Source organism: Arachis ipaensis, chromosome B4, assembly GCF_059453495.1.
Source record: "Arachis ipaensis isolate K30076 ecotype BB chromosome B4, ASM5945349v1, whole genome shotgun sequence".
NCBI classification, from domain to species: domain Eukaryota; kingdom Viridiplantae; phylum Streptophyta; class Magnoliopsida; order Fabales; family Fabaceae; genus Arachis; species Arachis ipaensis.
Genome location: NC_142439.1, coordinates 4,300,511 through 4,324,570, shown reverse-complemented (window position 1 = coordinate 4,324,570; position 24,060 = coordinate 4,300,511). Strand labels below are relative to the sequence as shown.

General features: G+C 32.0%; 3 protein-coding genes and 1 non-coding gene across 4 annotated transcripts; 1 reads left to right on the top strand and 3 right to left on the bottom strand.

Moving 5' to 3' along the window:
• The first annotated feature begins 11,232 nt into the window (after positions 1–11,232).
• LOC107638482 (DnaJ and Myb-like DNA-binding domain-containing protein) lies at positions 11,233–14,159 on the top strand. The gene is made up of 2 exons (XM_016341782.3): positions 11,233–11,396; positions 11,754–14,159. The coding sequence occupies exon 2, from the start codon at positions 11,825–11,827 to the stop codon at positions 13,760–13,762; it is 1,938 nt and encodes a 645-aa protein (XP_016197268.1). The 5' UTR covers positions 11,233–11,396; positions 11,754–11,824; the 3' UTR covers positions 13,763–14,159.
• A 972-nt stretch (positions 14,160–15,131) lies between these two features.
• On the bottom strand, positions 15,132–15,205 carry TRNAR-UCG (transfer RNA arginine (anticodon UCG)). Its single transcript has one exon. It is a non-coding gene; the product is annotated as a tRNA-Arg (tRNA).
• A 373-nt stretch (positions 15,206–15,578) lies between these two features.
• LOC107637512 (phospholipase D delta-like) lies at positions 15,579–20,707 on the bottom strand. Its single transcript, XM_021120493.2, has 11 exons — positions 20,576–20,707; positions 19,491–20,463; positions 19,016–19,132; positions 18,691–18,885; positions 17,901–18,173; positions 17,739–17,807; positions 17,425–17,572; positions 16,997–17,145; positions 16,501–16,671; positions 16,179–16,376; positions 15,579–16,028 (listed from the first exon to the last, which is right to left on the bottom strand). Exons 2-11 carry the CDS (start codon positions 20,418–20,420, stop codon positions 15,735–15,737), a joined length of 2,544 nt encoding a protein of 847 aa, XP_020976152.1. The 5' UTR covers positions 20,421–20,463; positions 20,576–20,707; the 3' UTR covers positions 15,579–15,734.
• Positions 20,708–21,288: 581 nt separating this feature from the next.
• On the bottom strand, positions 21,289–23,799 carry LOC107638481 (uncharacterized). The gene is made up of 5 exons (XM_016341781.3): positions 23,242–23,799; positions 23,069–23,166; positions 22,910–22,975; positions 21,812–22,647; positions 21,289–21,597 (listed from the first exon to the last, which is right to left on the bottom strand). Exons 1-5 carry the CDS (start codon positions 23,622–23,624, stop codon positions 21,586–21,588), a joined length of 1,395 nt encoding a protein of 464 aa, XP_016197267.1. The 5' UTR covers positions 23,625–23,799; the 3' UTR covers positions 21,289–21,585.
• Positions 23,800–24,060: the final 261 nt, after the last annotated feature.

The window sequence follows — 24,060 nt, the reverse complement described above, 5'->3', positions numbered from 1 at the left end:
ACACAAATTTAATGTCTCCGTGTCCATCTGTGTCTTCCCGTGTCCTTCGAAAATCTGTGTCTCACCAAACCAAACAGCAGACGTGTGTCACCGTGTCCATGTCTCAATGAGACATGGACACCAACCAAACACTACCAAAGTGAAAGTTTAGTAACTCCCAATAATCCTACTATTATTAATGGGGATGCTCTCATAAAGACACAGAAAACGTCATTTTTTAAAGATATTTTTTAATAATTAAAATTTAACATATATAATCACTTAAATTATGTTATTTTTGTTAAAATTAGGTTAGACAAATTGATTTGATCGAAAAATAATGAATCAAATTTTGAATCTGTCTAAATTAATATTATTTTTATAAAAAATGACTATAATACCCCTATTATATAAAATGACTAAAATATTCTTATTATATATATTAATTTTGAGAATTCTAAATTCTAACTCTTTTCTTCTCTATCGTTATAGAATTAGAATTTAAAATTTTTAAAATTAATAAATATATAAAATAGAGATATTTTAGTTGTGTTTTATAATAGAGATATTGTAGTAATTTTTTATAAAAAATATTAATTTATACTGGTTTAAAAATTTAATTTATTAATTTTTTTGTTAAATTGATTTGTCCAGTCTAATTTTAATACAATTTAATTAATTATATGTGTTAAATTTTAATTTTTAAAAAATATCTTTTAAAAAAAAATATTTTTGACATCTTTATCTAAGTGGCTCCCATTATTAATATGAAGTATTATTACCATTGATTATAATTTATAATTATATAGATCCCATGGGAGAGGAAAATCTTGAGTGAGCATTTCTATTTGATTCTGTTGGTCTTTTTATATTGGCAACCGGGAAAATGTTTATATATGCACGTAAAGTTGCAGAATGGGAGTGAGTTGTTGACAATAATTAGCATAAAAATTAAATAAATAATTAAGTTGAGAGAGAGAGAAAATAAAAAATAAATTAAAATTTAATTTTAATAAATTTTAATATAAAATAATTATATATATATATATTTAATTATATAATATTACATCAATAAAAATAATTATTTTTTATATTAGTCACACAAATAATTATAAAAAAACGAATATAATTGTACGACCGATAATGCATCCAAATAAAACTCAATAAATAAAGGAGAATGCAACTATGTAAGCATGAAGCAGACAACTAAATCCACACACAAAGGGCACAAAAGGACAACTACTCCCCATACTTTACCTAAGCTCAGAGGATGTCCTTAACATAGAAAGCTCTTCCCTTTTTTGCATATGGTAGTTGTTAAAGGTTTTGCAACTCCATGTGATATTTAATATACAATACTATACTCTTTCAGTCTTTCTACTCTGTGAAATATTTTTCTTCTTTAAAAATATAATCCACTTAAGAATCAATTTTACATGTTTTCATCTTCAAATTATGTTAAACTTGTATAGGGTTTAAATTTACATTTTACTGTTATTAATAATGTGGTAAGAAATAATTAATGACCAAATATATTAGAGTAGGTTTGATAAATTTTTTATTTTTTAAAAATTATTTTGGCTATATTTGATAAATTAAAACAAAATTTACTTTTAATCATTATAAATTATAAATATTGTATTTGATAAAATTTATTTTTAATATTTAAAAGAGTAAAGTATCGTTTTTGTCCCCAATGTTTGGGTAAGTCTCAAAGTTGTCTCTAACGTTTCAATCGTCCTATTTAAGTCCCCAACGTTTCAAAATTGACTCAATGTTATTCTGCCGTTAGGGATCCATTAATAGAATTGACGGCGGGACAAAATTGAGACGATTTTGAAACGTTAGGGACTTAAATAGAACGAAAACGTTGAGGACAAAAACGATACATAGAAATAAATTTTAATTTTCTCCTTCAATAATATTAATTTTTACTGTACATAATATTCAATTATTTTTTAAATTATAGTTAATCACATTACTTTCATTCTAAATAAATTAATTTTTTAATAATTTTATTCTTGAAGTAATGTAACTTTTTTATAAATAAATAAATTTTACACTTTCATTCTAAATAAATTAATTTTTTTTATAATTTTACATTTAAAGTAATGTAATTTTTTTTATAAATAAATAACTTTTACACTTTCATTCTAAATAATGTAATTTTACTTTCATTACTTAATCACATTACTTATATTTTTTTTATAATTTTACACTTTCATTCTAAATAAATTAATTTTTTTATAATTTAATGCTTAAGTAATGTAATTTTTTTATAAATAAATAAATTTTATACTTTCATTCTAAATAATGTAATTTTACTTTCATTACTTAATCACATTACTTATAATTTTTTTTTATAATTTTACACTTTCATTTAAAATAAATTAATTTTTTTATACTTTTACACTTTCATTCTAAATAATGTAATTTTACTTTCATTACTTAATCACATTATTTATATTTCTTTATAATTTTACACTTTCATTATAAATAAATAATTTTTTTATAATTTTACACTTAAAGTAATATAATTTTTTTATAAATAAATAATTTTTAAACTTTCATTCTAAATAAATAATGTAATTTTACTTTCATTAATTAATCACATTACTTATATTTTTTTATAATTTTACACTTTCATTCTAATCACATTAAATTATTTATTTAGAATGAAAGTGTAAAATTTACTTATTTATAAAAAAAAATTACATTACTTTAAGATTAAAATTAAAAAAAATAAATTTATTTAGAATGAAAATAATGTGATTAAGTGTAAATGTGATTAAAAATAATTGAATACTATGTACAGTAAAAAATTGATATTATTAAAGAATAAAATTAAAATTTATTTCTATGTATCGTTTTTGTCCCTAACGTTTTCGTCCTATTTAAGTCCCTAACGTTTCAAAATCTTCTCAATTTTGTCCTGCCGTCAATTTTATTAACGGATCCCTAACGGCAGGACAACATTGAGTCAATTTTAAAACGTTAGGGACTTAAATAGGACGATTGAAACGTTAGAGATAACTTTGGGACTTATCCTAAACGTTGGGGACAAAAACGATACTTTACTCTATTTAAAATAATATTAATAGACATGAATATACTAACGACTAATAATTAATATAGATATTTATTAATATAAAGTTATATTAGACATTTTAATTTTAAAAAATACATACTAAAATTTAGGTTAATCAAAATTAAGAATGAAATGTAAATATTCATTATTACATAAGATTATAATAGACTTTTTAATTAAAAAACTATTTTATAAATATATTCAAAAATATTACTATTTTTTCATAAAATTAGACACAAGCCCGTAATATTTTTTATTGATTAAACACAAACATAAACATCTATAAAAAAATTTATTACATGGGATCTTGGTCTATTTGAAATTGACTTAGTTTTAAATCATTCTTCTCTTTTTTTTAGATATTATTTATTTCGAATTTAAATCTTCTAAAATAAAAAAATAAAAAAATTAATAAATTAAAGAATTAATCATTATTAATTTTAAAATTTTTATTATACATAAATTTTATTATTTTAATTTAAACGTCATTAATTTTTTATTTTATTATTTTATCAACTATTTCGTTTTGGAAAAGTTTGATCCATTTATTTCATCAACTTGTAAGATCCACTAGCAATTAATGCAGCAGATTGTTTTTTTTTTTAAATCATAAAAAGGGAGATATATATAACAGCATAAGCATAAGTGGGTGTGTACTGCAGATTGAAGTATTCTCATTGGAGTTTCAATAATGAAAAAACTAAAAAAAGAGGGGGAGGGACCATTTATTTATTTATTTATTGGAAAAGGATAAAAGGGCATTGAATAATAGGTGGTGTTGTATAGAATAAGGATCATGCACATTTGATGTGTTTTCTATGGAAATGGTTCTTTTGTTATGTTACAATCATATTATGTATATGTTTAACTTTAGCTATTTAAATATATATTTTGTATTTATAAAATTATTATAAATAAGTTCATTTATTATACATTTGATTATTCTGAAATATATTATTTAGTGGTTAATTATAAATATATATGCATATATAATAACTTATTTAATAAAAGATTTTTTTATATATTATTTTTGGTTATGTTAGCTGGTTGGAAGTGTTTTGTACTTGCGCGTTCAAACTCAAAATAGATAATTTCTTAGCTGGTGCTGGACCACCACTACTATAGCATTCCAAGGACAAAGAACAAAAAGAATGAACTAGTGGTTGTTAATTATTAGTTTGTGTAACTAATTTGAGTTGGTCTAGTGGTCAACTTACTAGTCTATTTAAAGAAGTATCGAAAATTAAATTCTGTCTTGTACATTAAGGTAGCGTTTGTTTTGAGGTACTAGGATAGAGACTGAGAGATTGAGACTCAGTATTATGTTTGTTGGGTCAGAGACTGATACTAAAATTTTTGTCTCTGTCTCCAAAATTTTAGTATTTCAGTATCTCCAAAAAGTAGGGACACAGGGGACTGGAATTTTTAGAGACAGGTACTAAAATTTTAATAACATTTTATACCTAAAATACCCTCATTTTCAATTAATTAATTCTAATTTTACCCTTTGTACAAATTAAATTAGAGCTTCATTCTTGTTTTAATTTCTGTCTCCCACTTTGTACGAAACAGAATATTGAAATTTATTTTAGTCTATGTCTCTAAGTCTCCGTCTCTCCGTATCAATATTTCAATATCTGTCTCTCTACCAAATACTACCTAATTTATGGAAAAATATAGAGTACCAATATATTATCTGCCAACTTATTACCAACAATAATTAATTATTATATTTTAAACACATGTATAAAGAGACATATCCAAAAAATACATCTATAAAAACACTTCTATTAAACACAGCCATAATAAAAATATTTTTATTAAACATATCCACAAAAACATTTTCATTAAATACTGTTATAAATTAAAATTGGCAGAAGTTGATAAAAATACTGTTAATAACGTAGCAAAATTATTTATTTATTGACTGAGAGCAGATTCTTAAATAAAATCTAGGATTAGTTTTTGATTTGTTTGACTAAAAAATTTCGTAGACAAAAAAAAAAAAATAGTTTGCGCAAGTTTAATTGATCGATCAAGCTCGATCAGCCTTAAAAGGTAAATTATAAACTATTGTTCGGGGATCACTTCCTTAATCATACTTTTCTCCCTGCAACTCAACTCAGGTCAATCTTTGCTTAAATATCGTAATCATTACTATTAATAACTCTGCATCTAACATAAATAGTGTCTATGATTGCACCGATAAATTTAAAAGAAGGAAAAAAAATATATATTTGAAGGTCTTTGCAGATAGATTGATATATCGTTACAACTTAGATAAACTTTTATATTAGTTGTTGAAAATTTAACACAATTATCATTTTTTATATAGTTTTTGGGAATGTAAAAAGTTTTACACTAAATTCTCCATAAGAGAATAAACTATATATAAATAAATAATTATGTTACGTGTATAAAAATATTTAATTATTAAATTAGTTATTTATATAAAATATAAATTATATATTAAAATAACGTATAAAATAATACATAAATATATAATTTATGTTGATTTGATAATTTATTTTTTATATACAAGTAATATTTTTATAAAAAAAATAAATGATAATTTTAATCGAGAACTTAAACATACAGACTTGATTCCATCACTAAATTTGATGATAAAGTTTATGATGAAAATTAAATAAATGTATAAAAAAAGTTGAAGCATACACTATAAAAAAGGGGTATTATTGTTCCTATTTTAAAAATAGGGTTAAGTACTTTTTTTATTTCTAATATTTTTGGTTAAAATTAAATTGTGTCTAACTTTTTTTTTAATTAATATCATTTTTAACTTTATAAAATGTTATAAAATTATCATTTCTTTAATTTTTGGACTAAAATACCTTTCATTGTCATTATCATTTTCTTCCTCATCTTCCTCACCCCACCACCTCTACCATATTCACTACCATCTACATTACCACAACTCCATCCACTACTGTCGCTGGTTCATCGGATAGAGAGAGAGAAGCGATGCGAACAAAAGGAGGGGTTGCCGCTGCCATTGGGTCACCATTATTGTTACAGGGTCGTCGTTGCTATCGCTGGGTCACCGTCGCTAGTTCATCAGAGAAGAGAGAGAAGCGATGCGAACAGAGGGAGGGATGGGTTGCTGCTGCAGAGTAATTGCTACCACTGCTGGTTCATCGGAGAAGAGAGAGAGAGAGAGAGAGAAGCGATACGAAGGAGGGAGGGATTGTTATTGCTGGGTCGACATTGCCACTGCAGGGTCGTCGCTGCCGCTGTTGGGTCGCCACTACTGCTGCTGGTTCATCGGAGAATAGAGAGAGAAGCGATGTGAATAGAGAGAGAGACGGGTTCCTGTTGCAGGGTCGTCGTTGTGGCCGCTAGTTCATTAGAGAAGGGAGAGAGGCGATGTGAAGGAGGGAGGGGTTGTTATTGCTAGGTCGCCACTGCTGCTGTTGCGCCCTTTCTCGCCGGCGAAGCCTTCTTCTTCCTCTTCTTCTCGCCGGCAGTAGATGTGGTGGAGATAGTGGGGAAGAAATGATGATGAAGGGTATTTTGGTCAAAAAATTAGAAAAAAAATGATTTTATAACATTGATGATGATATTAATAAAGAAAATGTTGGAGACGATTTTAATTTTGACCCACAATATTAGAAACGAAAAAATTACTTAATCCTTAAAAATATTATATTTTTTGGAGTGATATTATAAAAAGTGAAAAATATATGTTTTTAAATGTGACTTTGAATGGTTCATGCAAGACAACTCAACCCTCATCCCAAAAAATTAAAGGTGAGGGAGAGGAATCAATTTCATGAAGCAAGTTGGCTATAATTAATTAACTCCACAGTCCACACAATAATATACATATTACAAGCCATGGTATCTTTCCCAAAACAAAACAAAACAAAAAAAGGCATGAAAAGGACACACCCCTTTGTCATCTATTCTTAACATACAGAATCCATTAAATCACATTATTTGATTTCATTTATTTTTTTAATTATATTAAATTAATCGGATAATCGGATTGATTTAGATTCTGTAATCTCAAAATTAATACCCGAATCAATTAAAGTTGAATTTGATCATATCTAACTCGATCGTATTTGATTACCTATCGGATCCAAAACTAATATAATCGATTCGGATTAGTGTTGAACGAGTAATCGGATTATTGATGGGAGTTATTCAGATAAAGATATTAAAAACGTTTTTTTTTTAAAATGCTTTTTATTAATTAAAATTTAATACATATAATCGATTAAAATATGTTATTTTTATTAAAATTAGATAAGACAAATTGATTTAGCCAAAAAATTGGTAAACCAAACCTTAAACCAATCTTAATTAATATTCTTTTTTATAAAAAATAACTACAATAACCCTATTATAAAAAATGACTAAAATATTCCTTATATATATATATATATTTTAATTTTGAAAATTCTAAATCCTAACTCTATAACGATACAGAAAAAAAAATAGTTAGAATTTAGAGTTCTCAAAAAAAAAAAAAATATATATATATATATATATATAATAAGAATATTTTAATTATTTTTATAATAAAAATATTATAATTATTTTTTATAAAAAAATATTAATTTAGATCGATTTAAGATATAATTTACTAGTTTTTTTGATAAATTAATTTATCTGATCTAATTTTAATAAAAATAACATAATTTAATCAATTATATGTAATGAATTTTAATTACAAAAAACATCTTAAAAAAAAACATTTTAAACCTGTTTATTTAAGTGACTTTCATTATTGATATGCATGATTTATTGAACACCCCTACTAGTTATGCCAGATAATATACTGATAAATAATCACTATTCTCTGTTGCATTGGAGATGGCATCTATAGTATGAAACTGTTGTACGTATTAAGAGGATTGCCATCCACTGTTGGGTAATTCAGTTTACGCTTTAAGTTCAATGGGCCATTGGGTTGGATTATGTTGCCATAAGGATCACTTATTTGTAGTTTGTACACTACACCCGTTAATTGAGCAAATGTAAGACAGGGATAAAAATCATGCGCCTAGTACTTCTGGTCCAAAACAAGAGACCGAAAATATTACATGGACAAATATAAAATTGTTAAGAAAAAGTTTAAGACTAGCATTTTTATTAAAATTTGGTCAAACATTTAATTAGTAAAAAAATAAATAAATAATCTTATATTATTAGATATAATTTTATAGTATTAAAAATATTAATAACAACTAATTAATAGTTATAAATCACAAAAATTATTAATTCTCGGCTCATCCTTAAACGCTCCTTGCTAAGTATGGAGTGCTGCACACTTTATGAATTTGTAAATCTGAACTCTTCATTTATTATATTTTATTTGAATGGTCTGGATTTAAAAAGGTAACCTGTTAATCAGGTTAATCATTTTTTGATAAGTTTTAGATTTTTTTTTGTAAGTCTCAGGTATTGGGCTGAAGTTCAAAATAAAAAAAATAGTATATAAATATTAAAAACAACATGTCTGTAAAAAAATTATTAGACTTTAGAATTAAAATAAATAATACATAAAAAATAAGTTGAAAATTCATGTACTAAATCTAGAAAAAAAGATATATTAGAATCTTAAAAAAAATAATATTAAATATATATTATGTATATAATATTAAAATTTAAATAAATTTTATTTTGTGTGAAATAAAATTATAATATTAAATATAAACACAATGCTAAAAAATTTTGTGTTATATATATATATATATATATATATATATATATATATATATTTAATATTTTATACCAATTAGCTTCAAAATTTAATTATTTTTTGAATAAATTAATAAAAATAATACAAATAATTGTTTAAATATAATTGTATTTTAATTTTTCATTCTATTACGTACACGTTGAGGATAATTTGAAATAAAAGATAATGGACTTGTTGTAACTGTCATGTATTTTATGCTTTGATTGCGTTGTCATCTGAGAATCATGGCACCTTCATGGAGACCGGATTCTTCTACAGAATCAGTTTTACGTTTGGAGTTAGCCAACCAGCAGCGGCCACAACAGCGTCTTCCTTTTCTATGGCAGCAATTTTTCGGGCTTTGAAAGTCCATTTATGGTAGATGTGGAATGAGGTGGGTTCAAGAGCGTCAAAATCTGTGGGTAGACAAAACAATAGTGGAAGCACCTGCTAGCAAACAAAACAATGAAAATGCTTGAAGACATCACATCAACAATAACAGAATAACGGAGGAAGTCGATCAAATTTTTCTGAGTACTTTTCTGGTGTAAAGATAGTCTTGTGTTAAACGAGCGAATTAGTTTGTTTTGTTAGTGCCGGTTTGTTTGTTCAGCCCATGACAAAAAAAAAATAACAATAATAAATAAATTTAATTTACCTAATTACTTTTGATAGCAGGTTAACTTTTAAAGAGTGCTGCACTCCCTACTTTACCCAGAGTGCATTAGCTTTCGCCCTAATTCTCTAGCATTCTTCAATTTTTAATTTTACGCAAAAAAAAAAAAAATTTAAACTTCATTTTTTCCATATAAAATTCAGGTAGAATTATATAAAAAAAGAATTTAATCAATATACATTGATAATGTAAAACTATTTTAGTCATCCGCTAATTAAATTTAATTATTTAAGTGTTTTCTTTTTTGTGTCTAATGGAGAAATATAAAATAAAAAATAAAAAATAAAAAAATAAGACTAAAAATCGTGTTTTATATCAAAAAGGAGAAAATTTCTAAGATTTTTCATAGGATCAATCTATTCACTATAAAGATGTCTATCCAAGATATATTTTACCATGAAGCCAGTTCCAATAGAGAATTTCAATAATTTTACTCACCAGAACTTGCTCAGAAATAATAAAATCGTTGATATGAATGAGATTGAATGCTTTTAAATAATTTGTTTCGCAAACAACCTCTTTATAACCACACTCTCAAATTAAGACAAGATCTCGCCATATTCTGGGCAACAAGCTATAACAATAACTTATACTTTTCTAAAACCTGTAAACACTAAATCAAAAACCAATAACCGCACTCATTTTATTTGAATTTTCGTTTAAAGTGTCATAAACAACTACTACTAGAGGTATAAATAGGAAAAGTTTAGGGAACTAGCAACTTTTGTGTTTTGTGGCCAGTACTTAACCATCTAAAGAAAAGTGAGTGATCTCCTACCATTGGATATAATCTCACACCATTAAAAAGATTATTGATGGCTAATTGATGATTACAAACCAAAAAAATTATTGGTCTCCTAACACTCCTCGTATAAATATTTAAAGATGATTCATTCTGATAGGATTAATACTGGAGTAGTTTAATTAAAGAATTATACTTAAAAGATTAAAGATTAGAGATACGAATTTGATATTTTCAATGAAAGCACCATTTGATACGAATTTGTATTAAGAATTAGAAAGATTAGAGATAATCAGAGAGAATAAAAGAGAAATTTCTAGAATTATGATAAAAAGAAAAAAAATTTAATTACATCATTTATATCCTATATTATTACATCATATTTCCATTTATAGTATAATTCTCTAATTGGACTACCTAAATACTAATCCTATCACATTCCATCTCCAACTAATTCCCCAACTTGAATATTTGGATTATAAGCAGTACCTTCTGATTAATATCACGAGTAGATAGATAATTTAATATTTTCTGAATTAATTAAAGTGGCTAATGTAACAATATATAATTAAACATAAAATAATCTTTATTATGATTTTATTTAAATTAAATATTAAGAGTAAAAGATGATTACTAATTTAAAATTATTTTATTATAAAAATAATAATTAAGATATTAATAAATGTTATATTAAGATTCAATTTGGATAAACAGCTTAATTAAGTTTCTTTTAAAAAAATAGTTTAAACAATAAATGACTATATTAAAAGTAGCTTATAAATAAGTTATTTTATATTTGAATTTTTAGTTCTAAAAGTGCTTATTTTATAGAAATGTGATAAAAAATAGTAGTATTATGAAAGAAGTCATTTTTTTTTCTATAAACTCCTAAATAACTTTTTAAAAAACTACAATTTGATTTTAAAAATTACACCAAACATTAATACTACTACTTTTCATAAATAAAAAAAAATTACTTTTAAAGTTTTCCAAACATCCTAAATATATAAAATTATAACAAATTTTAATTATTATTTTCATCCGAAGTGAAGAAGAAAGATAGGGCATGAAGGTGTTGAAGAATGAAGCCTCAGCAGCCTCATATAAAAACCCCAAACCCAAACCTCTCTAACTTTCGCTTCTCCTCTCCCAAGTCGGCTTCTTCCTTCTGATTCGCGATTCCTCCTTCTTTTCTTCTTTCCAGGTATACTCTTCTTCATTCCGCGCACCTATGCTTTTCAATTTTCCCCCAATCGATCATGATCTCTTCCGATTCGTTCTTCATCCTGCAATGTTTTAGTTCACGCGTCTAAGTATCTGACCTCTGTTTTCATATAATCGAAAACCCTTGTCGTTTTAGTCACAGCTACCAGCTCTGTTTGTTCGCTTGTGGCTTTTGGTTTTGTGTTGCCTGATTTTACTGCTGGCATGATTTGATTGCTAATTTTGTGTTATTTAGTTATTTTCAGCATTTATTTTGATTACATGTGAAATAAAGTAACGGTTTTGCTGTTTGATGTTTTACGTTGATGGTGTTTACTCTTATATTGGGGATGTGCAGGTTGAGTTGTTTAGAAGTTGAATTTGAGGGCAGTTTGTTGAATTGAAGGTTGATTTCTGGCAGCCGCCGAAATGGCTGTGCATTCGGAATATCGTCTTATTGCTTACTCAGAAGAGATTGTAGATGGGCAGCCTATTTTTGTTTCTTCAAACTGTCTTCCTATCAAGGCTGTGAAATATGAACCAGCTGGCCATGCCTTCCATTCTGCCGCACTCAAACTTCTCGGTGTTAGGGAGAGTAACGAAGATCCTGATTCTAAAAAGGTTGTTGACGATAAGGAACCGACATCTCTCCCGTCCGATTCCTACAGCAGCAAGAGCAAAAAGAAAGCTGGAGACAAGCAGCAAGATCACTATGCATTGTTGGGCCTGAGTCATCTAAGATATCTTGCCTCGGAGGATCAAATTCGTAAGAGCTACCGCGAAACTGCCTTGAGGTTTCATCCCGACAAACAGGCTGCTCTGCTTCTTGCTGAGGAAACCGAAACCGCGAAGCAGGCAAAGAAAGATGAAATAGAAAGCCACTTTAAGGCCATCCAGGAGGCGTATGAGGTCTTGATTGATCCCGTGAAAAGAAGAATTTATGATTCGACAGATGAGTTTGATGATGAGATTCCAACTGATTGTGCTCCGCAGGACTTCTTCAAAGTGTTTGGTCCTGCATTTATGAGGAATGGTCGGTGGTCAGTCAGTCAACCAATTCCATCACTAGGCGATGATAATACTCCACTAAAAGAAGTTGATGATTTCTACAATTTTTGGTACTCCTTTAAAAGTTGGAGGGAGTTTCCCCATGCTGATGAGTTTGATCTTGAGCAAGCTGAATCTCGTGACCATAAGAGATGGATGGAAAGGCAGAATGCAAAACTTTCAGAGAAAGCTAGGAAGGAAGAGTATGCTCGGATACGTTCCCTTGTTGATAATGCTTATAAGAGAGACCCAAGAATATTGAGAAGAAAAGAAGAGGAGAAAGCTGAGAAGCAAAGGAAAAAAGAGGCTAAAATCATGGCAAAGAGGATGCAGGAAGAAGAAGCAGCCAGGATTGCAGAAGAGGAGAAGCGGCGAAAGGAGGAGGAAGAGAAACGAGCTGCAGAAGTTGCTTCACAGCAGAAGAAGGTGAAGGAGAAAGAGAAAAAGCTCTTGCGGAAGGAGAGAACACGGCTGCGGAATCTCTCTGGACCTATATTGTCACAACAGTTACTTGGTATTTCTGACGACGATGTTGAGAAGCTTTGCATGTCATTTGATATTGAGAAGCTAAGGGGTTTGTGTGAGAAAATGGAGGGAAAGCAGGTAGTGGACCAGGCAGAAGTCCTAAGAGATGCACTGAGTTGCAAGAAAGACGAGACTGATAAGAAAGAAGAGAGAAGTATCCAACAAAATGGTGCCGTGAAGGTTAATGGCAGTGTTTCTTTAAGCAACATTGAGAAGAAGGAGAAACCTTGGAGTAAAGAAGAGATTGATCTATTGAGGAAAGGAATGCAGAAATATCCCAAAGGAACTTCAAGGAGATGGGAGGTTATTTCCGAATACATTGGTACTGGAAGATCAGTGGACGAAATAATGAAGGCAACAAAAACAGTTCTCCTCCAGAAGCCAGATTCAGCCAAAGCTTTTGATGCTTTCCTTGAGAAAAGGAAACCTGCAGCACAATCAATTGCATCTCCACTGTCAACCAGAGAAGAATTAGAAGGGGTATCAATTCCTGCAAAGCCTGAAAATAGTGCTGCTGCAACAACAAATAACTCAGAAGACTCTAATAGCAACCAGACATCTGGTTCTGCTCCTTCTCCTGCTGCTGCAAATGGAGTTTCCTCTAGTTCAGAACAAGACGTGTGGTCTGCAGTACAGGAACGAGCACTGGTTCAAGCTCTAAAAGCCTTCCCAAAGGAAACTAACCAGCGATGGGAACGAGTCGCAACAGCTGTCCCTGGAAAGACTGTGAATCAGTGCAAGAAAAAATTCGCATTGATGAAGGAGAGTTTCAGGAGCAAGAAAAGTGCGGTTTAATCTGCTGGTTTGGAACTGAATCATGGAAGCACTGTCAGGCTTAGATCTTATGATACATAGGCATTGTCCCACCAGACATGAGGTAATATTTGATTCCTGTATGCAGAGCTTCTTCCTGCTACTGCTGCTTTAGATTTTACATATTAAATTTTTGAGGAGCTTTACTTCTCCAACTGTAGGTTAGTTTCAAATTTCATCATATCCATAGCTGTTTCAGTCTGATGGATAGTTAATTTGATGTCTTATTTTATGATGTTTTCTGAATATTAGGCTGTGCCCTGATACCTTAGTCCAACCATGGAATACATTTACATGTATTGATTATGGGAGAGCAAAATATCATTTGTAGACTAAACCGATTATGGCCATAGCACATTGATATTTTGATTTTTGACAATTTGAAGAACCGATATTTATTATACAATAGGATATATGATATCATATATGTGTAGCATTATTTGGTTTGAAAGAGACTTTAACCTCGGCGGCATATGGACTTGGAAACAGGTTTCTTATTATTTATCTTAGTTCTTCATTCGATATTGTCAAAAGCAACAGGATGATGATAACTACCCAGTTCTCTTTTGTTGAATAAAGCTTGGCCATTATTTCACTCAAATTTTTTTAGGCTTGTGGAGTTGATAATTTCGGTGCAATTGAGTTCATCATGTTCTCATGGTATGGTTCGAGAGTCGCTTATTATGAAAAACGAAAATGTAGGTGCAACTGAATAAACTATAAAGCACTCCCTGAAAATTTAGTCAAATCATCTAACGGCTCTCAGCTATCAATTTCACGTTAAGTTTTTTTGGTGACTACTCCCTCCCTTTTCTAAATTAATTGTCTGTTTGTACAAATTCATACGTTAAATGATTAATATATAGAATATAGACACATGAAGGAGTAACGTAAATGTCTTTTTCTAAAAAAAAGAAACTGTAGGAAGATGAGATGATATGAAATTAGTAAATTACTATTCAGCTTAATGTTGGCTTCAAAGAACCTTGAATCCGACGAAATGCTGTCTTAACTCTTCTCTTGAGGCCTTCACTTTTAACTCTCAACTTGCTCATTCTCTGTCTCGAGTTCTGCCACATTCCCATCAAAGTTTTTCCAAACATACAAATTTCTCCAATCATTACATCTTCAAAGAGAGAAACGACGAGTGCATGGATGACCTATCTGCTTTCTTCTCATTCTTTTCCTCAATTTTTTTGGCATCTGATTCAGCCATTATATTTGGGGCGTGGCGACTGATGTTTAAAATTAGAGCAATAACTGAGTCTGATACAATATAAAAGATGCGATATACTAATGCTACACTGTCAGTTGTTCGTTCGCTTAAATGTGAAACTCAAAACGAAAAAAGCGACCACAGTGGGAGTCGAACCCACGACCTTCTGATCCGAAGTCAGACGCGCTAATCCACTGCGCTATGCGGTCTTGTGCGATAAGTCTTGCCTAGAAAATATGGAATTCATTTTGTCCGGTTCAGTCGTATTATCTTTTATTGATACTAATACAAGTAGTTAAATACTATTTGACCGAAGTTTATAAGAATAATATTAATACGCTTTTCCTAATTTCTTGTATTGTTTGTTATATGACTCCATGAAAAAATGATTGATCACAATACACTAATGTCATTTACAATTTTTACCTTTGTCTTTGAACTCTAATGAAGGGTTGTTACTTGTTCGAGGGAAGACAACAACAATAATATACACTAAACACTTGGCTGTCTGATGCTAATTGATATCTCTATCATTCCATTCACCGGATTTGTTCTGATAGTCAAAATCCATTGGTCCAAAAATAGAGAAAAAAAATTGAAAACACCAATGATATTTCAGAATTTTATCAAATACAGGAATTTACATAGCAGAAGGATATTTTCAGAATCATTCCATAATGTTTCACATACAATTTTAGGAATACAAATTGGGTTGGGAGCTTTGTGTATGATATCATGTCATGTGGTTAGTGCATCAGGAAGCGAATTGGGTGATCCAAGAACTTTACCACCAACATCAGGAAAGTACTCATGATCTGGCAGCGGGCTCACTTTTCCATCAGAGCCTACCATAATCGGGTACTGCATCAAATGTCCCCTCAGCTCCTTCCCTTCCTCTGATACATATGCATCCCAGTTTTGTTTGGCTATATAGTTCACATACCTAACACATTCTAGGCTCTTTGGTTCTTCATATATTTCCTTAATGCTACCAAGGTGCTCAGCCCACAGTGACATTCTGTAACCATACACCTGCATCAAACCAACACCACCTTAATTTGTTGGAAATGCATAACTATACAACCTGCTCCAGTTTCCTATGTTCATGTTCACCTAATCTGAAACATAGTTATGCAGTCATACTTTAAATAAACTACAAAGTGTTGGGGATGGCATTGTCACCTGGCCATGTGGATGAGAATTCTTCTCTTTCCATGTGTATTTTGGCTGATAAGCTCCCATAGCTATTTCTGTGTCCCTTGAACCATCCATGGATCTCTGGTTAATATTTGCAGATCCCATGATAACATACTCGTCATCAACTATCATTCCTTTGGCATGAACATAAATCATAAAACGTCTTGATTTTTTGGATGAATTCTGATTAAGAAAAGGGGTAAAAGAATATAAGCCTCCAAATAGAATTCAGGGTTCACACTTGCATGCAGTGCAATGCAATGCAGACATTTTGCTACAAGTATAGAAGGAGATTAGCTCAGTATACCAAACCACGATTTTCGGATGTCTGAGTTGGCAATGGAATATCTGAAGACAAAGGTTCACGCTTTCCAAGACAGTAAAAATTGAGGTAATCTTGAGGATGATAGTGATGAGAAAGACCTGCTTTTTTAAGAGCATCAGCAACAATCTTGTACATCATAGACATTGTCTGTCCCTGTAGTCATTCAAATTGCTGATGATAAATTTTTACTGACATGTATTAACTTATCAAATTCTTTGGAATATCACATCACAAATCCATTTTTCCACGTATTTATTTTTGACTTGTGAGTGTCTTTCCTCCAATCATTTTAGGATGAAAAAAAGGGACTAAAAAACAAAACATATTTATTCTTTTAAGAGTTATGAAAAGGTCACCAAAATAAGATGAGAATTTGGCCCAACGTTTCAAATCTATGTAACCTTGGCACAAGTTTGATATACTAGAACGCTAAGTTACTAGATTTAGAAAAGGAACAACAACTAGAAATTGGTCTGACCTGCCAGAACAGAATTTCTTGAATAGCAACACTACCAGGAACTCCCTCTGGCCACATTGGTATAACTATATACGCAGAAAAACGTTCGTTGGCGATGATCTTGCTGGCAATTTTTAAGGCCAATTCCATGGGAATCAAGTGATTTGCACCTTTTAAAGAAAATAAATCATTAAAAAAAAAAAGCTCATCTTCACACCTTGTGTCCTTTGTATCATTTTTATAACATCATTACTTTATTATAAGTATACCAAATTGGATATTAAAATTAAGTTCTACGGGGCACATCTGAAATATTTTGACAAAATCTGAAATTAATTTGCATGGAGTTGTAGAAGAGCATAGAAAGAAACATATGATAGAACAACATCAATAAGCCCAATTTCATGTATTACAAAGATAAACGATATTGGAAACTATATTTTATATACCTGCACCTTTGTGTGAATGCCAATTATACGAGGACCCCAGGAAATACTGATTCTCAATGTAGATGAAGTGTTCTGCTGATCTTATTGCTTTTACATAAGCAACATGAATGCTTTTATCTACTTTCAAATTTTTTCCACAGAAAAGGTTCTGAAAAACGGGGGGTGGGGGGGATCAAGATTAGTTTAGTAAAGGCCAAGAATCTATGAAAGAATTGGTTCGATATGGCATGCAAACTTTTAGAGGAAACTGCGGTTTACATGCCATATCAGTAGAGTACAGTTCAAGTAGGCATCACGTACAAACTTGTCCTCACCTGAGCCTTTGCTTGCTCAACACTCTTTGGAAAACCCATGACGGATCCTGAATCTATGGACCGAAATACCTGTATTTAATGTTTCTTCATAACATATATTCGATTTTACAAAGAAGGATTGCATATGTTAATCGACTTTTTATCAATATATTTCCTGCATACCTGCACATTCCAACTCTCAGGATCATGTTCATCGGTTACATAGACAGCTTTCTCACCATCAGGACTCGAAGATGGAGTGAGCATCCATGAAAGGCGTTCTAGGCTTAGTAAAGCATCCTCATGCCACTTTGTCACCTTTTTTAGCCGAAAATCACGCCATTTTTTTGCTTTTCTCCATCTTTGTTCAAAATTGATCAATATATCATATGCAGCTGGACCCTCGACTTTGCAATGCAAGTCGTGCCATGGCAACCTTGGCCCACGCGAATTCGACTGCACATAATTTCAACATTTTACTTTAGAAAATTGCCATGCAACATTATTTATTACTTCTTCTCTTGGTGCTGCCCTGCACATTTAATTTCCTTTTTTGTCTAATAAAGAGTAAAGAAAATCATCACAGCATAGGAGGTACAAATGCATGGAAGAACGTTGTTATCACTTATGAATGGCTAAAGTATTGAAGGAACATATGAGCGTATTTATATAATTATATCTGATGAAAACCACCTCAAAATATATACACAAGGATTACATGACTAAAAAGATTAAGTTAAATACATACTTTTAGGTTACTTAAACTGGTTAAATCTACATTTATTTCTAAGGGAAATCTTTTAATACTCCTCTCAGTCCGCTTCATTAGTTAAGTTCCAGCTCCCAGTTTTCCACTCTTATTGTAGCTAATTCTTCATCTCCTGCTAGCTGGGTTCCTAGTTTATTCAGTATCTTAATCACAATGCGATTATTAACATGTAAAGAGTATGTTAGTTTCACAACAATTATTTACCGGGAATGTAGGATTACGAAAATCATTGTGAAAGACAGTATCTAGATCATCGAAAAGCCGATGCTCAGGAGTATCATATCTCCCATCACAGAGATCCAAGCCACCAATAAAAGCAGTTATTTTCCGATTATTCCCAGAAGCTTGAGTGTCTACCAGCACACACTTCTGATGGTGAGAAAAAAGGGTTCCCACAACCTGGAAAAAATTCCAACCCATTGGAAGTATTGTCACTGATGAAACAGAAGTGTGTTCGGTGATGTTGCAGTGAAACTAAATAGTTTTATCCTACATAATAATATTAGATTCAGGTGCAGGAATTCCATGCCTGTTGCTTGAAAACACTGAGCTTACTGCTTGCATAACGTGGAGCTAGCACACAATGCACAGTGGAGTTCTTAAAATACTTCCTAGTTTGTTCATCGTGAGTTTGCATGACACCATCCTGCAACAAAGCAGATCAGTAATTAGAATGTTACACCAATCTCTCTGGAGGATACATGCAACAATATGTCTATAATAATCCATAGCAATTACATCCGTTACAAGTAATGTCTTATGAACATTAAAAGCCTAGCTTCTCGTTACTAAAGGGTGCTGCAATAGTCCAAAACAACCTCCTGAGTTTTCACTTAATCAGACATTTTCCCTTCTAATACCTTGTGGAATTTTAGATCACTGATTCAATGTAAAGAACATGTATGAATAAAATAATAAATACAAGTCCCATAAGTTGAGAAAATCAATATAAACCTCTGCGTAGAAATCATGTTTAACTTCTTCATCAAGGTAATAAGAATTACAGTTTTCAAAAGAAATTTGTCATGAGAGGTTTTGTCATCCCAAATGAGCATGACCACGCGGACCCCTTCTTGCGACTTGTATTTCAGTAACTCTCCAAGTGAAAGCTCTGCCTGAGAAGGCAGGGGCTTTGATGGCTCCCTGATAAGCTTCACTGGGTGGTAAACCGACCACCCTATAATATATATGAGGTTGTGAGCTTCCAAAATGGCTTGGCAAATCTCTTCCCAACACTTGCCATGCTGAAAGACCTTCCCATCCTCAAGTGGAATCTCAGGCAGCTTACCATCCGGAACATGTGCATCTTGATAAAGGGTGACAGACCCTCCTTTTCGGAGAGGAAAATAGGTATCAGGAACCCCAAGAGAACCTGTCTCTTCTGCCCCAACTGGCCTAAATTGGATAGACAGATGCAGCTCAGGATAGGGTTTCAAGCAGTTTCCATTCTGGCCAACGATTGGAAACCAATCGTCGATGATGCCTCCGGACAAAATCTTGTTAGCAGATATATCCACTACTCCAATGAGCTCAGCACCAAGAACATCATTGTCTTTGACATGGAACTCCAATTTCTGAGCAGGGTGAGCAACCGGAATTAAGAAATGCTCGTCCCACAAAGGGTTTTCACAGTTAGGAATGATCCTAGTTTGAGCAATGGTAGCCCCCGAGAGGCACACGGACACATAGGGGTCGCTGGTAATCATTTTGTGTCTCCCTGAATGTGTCTTGAGCCCTTTCACAAAGGGAGGGGAACAGCTGTTGCCCATGGTAATGCATTTTCGCATAGTCTCCGTGGAAAGATCCAAATTCGGGAGAGCTTTTGCCTCAAGAATCCAGAGATCCAAGTCGCCATGTAAGAAAACTGGTTCTGAAGCTGCATTATCCATCATTAAGAGATCAGATTCTCTAATAATTCTGAATCGATTCTCCATAAGCTAATGCAGACGCAAAGCAACAAACAGTTCCCAATCAAACCTGGTATTCATCAAATTCATATCGTAAATATGACAACCGAGTAGCGAAGAGTAAGATTATTATAAGCATAAACATTGAAAGAGATAAGATCGAAATCCAATACAAGAATCACCTCTTTATGAATGAGGATTACATGGCGGTAGGAGGTGGATCAGGAGCGGAAAGAGAAGAAGAACGACAACAGAGAGAAAGCGCATTGCATTGCATTACATTTGCAATTGCATTCTCACCCGAAAATGGCGGGAAATCCGATGAGTTTTGATTGATAAATGAGTTTTGATTGGTGCAAATGATTTGTATTATATTGCCTAAAGCCTATTTAAATTTATAATTTATTATACTTCAATACCTTGTTTCTCAAGAAAACCCAAGTATGAGTAAATTTAATTTTATACCCACCTACTTTGTGTAATTGTTTCCACGTAGGTAATTCTAATTATTTTTATTAGTACTAGTTAAGATAAACGTTAAATTGTTGTATACTTATTACTCAAGTTAAAATATTCTATACAGTATTTCCCGCTTTGCAATCACATTACCTTTTGACATCTACTTCATTTAATAAGAGGTTAATATGAAACTGAGATTAAATAAAAGTTAAACACCAAGAATATTGTTTTGATAATTTCACACTTGTTCTCCTTGAATAAAATTCTAATCTGATGATCCATTGATCATTTTTGCATTCCTCTGTTTGGTTGTGTGTATGACTTGTGCCATTAAATACATGTACAAACTTTTGTGCAAAACATTGAAAATCGACCACAATATAGTTAGTTAACTATTTAAATTAGCTCTGGAAGCTCAATTTATGCGTATCTCCTATAAAAATAATGATAACTTCCATTACTCTGTTCATCACAGCAAAGGGGAAGACAGAAGATGAACAAGAGAAAGAAAACCACATATGGAATTCAGTTCAACCATGCTCATAAGACCAGCCACTACAAGTTCTATATGCCACATTCAACTGTCACTAAAACAGAGATCATAACTTGGACAAAGATATACATTGACAGATCAAAAATATTAAATTGTCCACCACAATGGCAGCGACATTCAATCAGCTAAGAGTGCATCTGGTAACTTCAACATAATCCGCCACCATGTCTGAGATTTCTATTAGTATCTTCCCTGCAAGGAGATAAAATAATAATAAATGTAATCTTTTCATGAATTGCTTCGCTTGCCAATCAAATTTTCAGAGAATAAAATATATCAAACTAAATGTTCTAAAAAAAGGAAAAGCATTAGCTATTCTAAAACCGTTCAATATAGTAACTAGTCCTATCCAGAAACAGGAACTTTGGTACTTTACTATATCCTCCTTTATTTTGTTCTACCATACCTCTCCAGTAAAATTGCCATGGCCAGGGGTTGGATTTCTTTGTTGGGACCCAGCCTGTTCTTTGGGAGGATAGTTACCCTGCTCAATATTTTCAAATTCCTGCATGTAGCTTGGCTTGAAATCCTTCATGTATGATGGGGTAAAAGTATCATTACGTGGAGCCGAATCACGAGGCACCTGGTCTCTTCTTTCTCCTTGCCCTGGTGGTCCAAAGTTTTGCTGTGGCACATAATTTCTACTATCTCCTTGTCCTGGTGATCCATAGCTCTGCTGCTGCGGATATTGTGGCGATGCAGGGCCATATCTTTGCTGTGAAGCAGAACCATAGGTTTGTTGCTGTGGATGGTTTTGTGGTGCTTGACCAAAATTCTGTTGGGGAGGATAAGTCTCTGGTGATCGGCCATAGTTCTGCGGAGCTTGGCTGTAGTTCTGTTGGGGAGCATAGTTCTGTGAAGCTTGGCCGTAGTTCTGTGATGGTTGACCATAATTCTGCTGGGGAGGATAGTTCTGTGGTGGTTGACCAGAATTCTGTTGGGGTGGATAGTTCTGTGACGCTTGACCATAGTTCTGTTGGGGTGGATAGTTCTGTGACGCTTGACCATAGTTCTGTTGGGGTGGATAATTCTGTGATGCTTGACCATAGTTCTGTTGGGGTGAATAATTCTGTGAAGGGCCATAGTTCCTTCCATCCCCTTGCATAGGCCCCCTATTATTGTAGGAGGGATTTCCCTGACGGTTTGACATTTGATTATCTTGGCGAGGACGTCTTCCTGTGTTTCTTCCATATTGTATCGGGGGAGGCCTAGGGATAATTGTTCCATTGATGTACTTATCTCCTATTTATCGTGAAATCACACAACAAAAGTTACAGAAATCTTGTTACACACATAAAGGCATCAATATATCGAAATGATCATAAAATGATGCTACTAAGTCAAAATGGTAAAAATCAGCTTATTTTGCCATAAGTAAAACCATCACTAGGTTGGTTCAAGTAGTTTGAAATTTATTCCCTAGAGCTTTGTGGAACTTAAAAAATTCTAATTCATCAGAGAAAAACCAGTGCCCGAGTAAATTGTTGCTAAGAAGAAATGATACCTCCATATTCCTTGTTCACAGGATCAATATAGGAATCTGGGAGCACAAAGATGACTCCAGGAAGATCTGTTACAACAACAAAAAATTGAGATATCATGTTACTATTTTGTTTCTAATGTAACCCATGTATAATTGAAATTTGGAGTAAGAAGCAAATACTTTCAAATTTCTTGGATTCTTCTTCAGACATAACAGCTTGAAAGCCAGTGTAGGTAGTGGTACTGCAGGCGTAGATTTTCTGCTTTGCCTCCTCCACACTAAGCCAAAAAGCACAAATTTAAGAACCACAGAAACGCAACAATCTCGCAGAGAGAGAGAGAGAGAGAGAGAACCTGATGCCGAGACCCTTGGCACAAGTCTCCTCGTAGGTGCGAACCATTTCTTCGGGGGAGGGTTTGTTGTCTTTGGGGAAGTCCATGACGAAGAGCCAGTGGTGGTAGTCGCAGCCCTCGAACAGTATATCGTCGGGGCCAATCTCGTCGGGGATGTTGGACACCGACGATGATCGGTTCGACCAAAGCGATATGGACGACGACCTGAATGAACGGGACAGCCAAGGTGCTGGTGCTGGTGCTGGTGGAGCTGAGGGAAGGGCGCGGCGAATGGCGAGGGAAATTGGTGGCGCAGAGGTGGCGGCTGAGGAGGAGAAGGAGCGGTGGAGGGAGGAGATAGCCCTGAGGGTGCGACGGAGGCGAATCGAATTGGAGGCGGCCATGGCGGTGATTGAGTGGTAGGGTTTTGGGAAATGGAACGAGAGTGAAATGAGAGAAAAGTGCGAGTGAGGGTTTAACCAATTTGTGTGTGTACTGTTTAGTGGTAAATACCTAGCTCCGCCTTGGACCTGATCTCTATCTTAATTAATATGAGTAACAAAAATTTGCGCTTGAAACAATTATCATATACTTATATATAAATATATATAATTTAATTTATTTTTTAATATATGTTTTATATTTTAATGAATAGTTAATTTGATCATTTTTATTTGTACGTAATGTAATTATATGAATAAATATTCAAATTAGTTTTTTATCGTTTTTATTTATTAGAAGTCTTTGAAAATTATTTGGTAAAACAAATTGATCTCTTTATTATTTTTTATCAAATTTTTAATACATGTTAAATAAATAAAACTAAATAAAATGTTGGTT

Excerpts from the sequence above, each read along its gene's own strand:
- LOC107638482 (XM_016341782.3), top strand. The coding sequence starts at position 11,825 with ATGGCTGTGCATTCGGAATATCGTCTTATTGCTTACTCAGAAGAGATT.
- LOC107637512 (XM_021120493.2), bottom strand. The coding sequence starts at position 20,420 with ATGGAGAATCGATTCAGAATTATTAGAGAATCTGATCTCTTAATGATG. Across the intron at positions 16,672-16,996 it reads AAGAAATTCTGTTCTGGCAG|GGACAGACAATGTCTATGAT; the intron begins GTCAGACCAATT and ends GAATGACTACAG. Across the intron at positions 16,377-16,500 it reads CATCCGAAAATCGTGGTTTG|AATTCATCCAAAAAATCAAG; the intron begins GTATACTGAGCT and ends TTTCTTAATCAG.
- LOC107638481 (XM_016341781.3), bottom strand. The coding sequence starts at position 23,624 with ATGGCCGCCTCCAATTCGATTCGCCTCCGTCGCACCCTCAGGGCTATC. Across the intron at positions 23,167-23,241 it reads GCCAAGGGTCTCGGCATCAG|TGTGGAGGAGGCAAAGCAGA; the intron begins GTTCTCTCTCTC and ends TTTTTGGCTTAG. Across the intron at positions 22,648-22,909 it reads TGTGAACAAGGAATATGGAG|GAGATAAGTACATCAATGGA; the intron begins GTATCATTTCTT and ends CACGATAAATAG.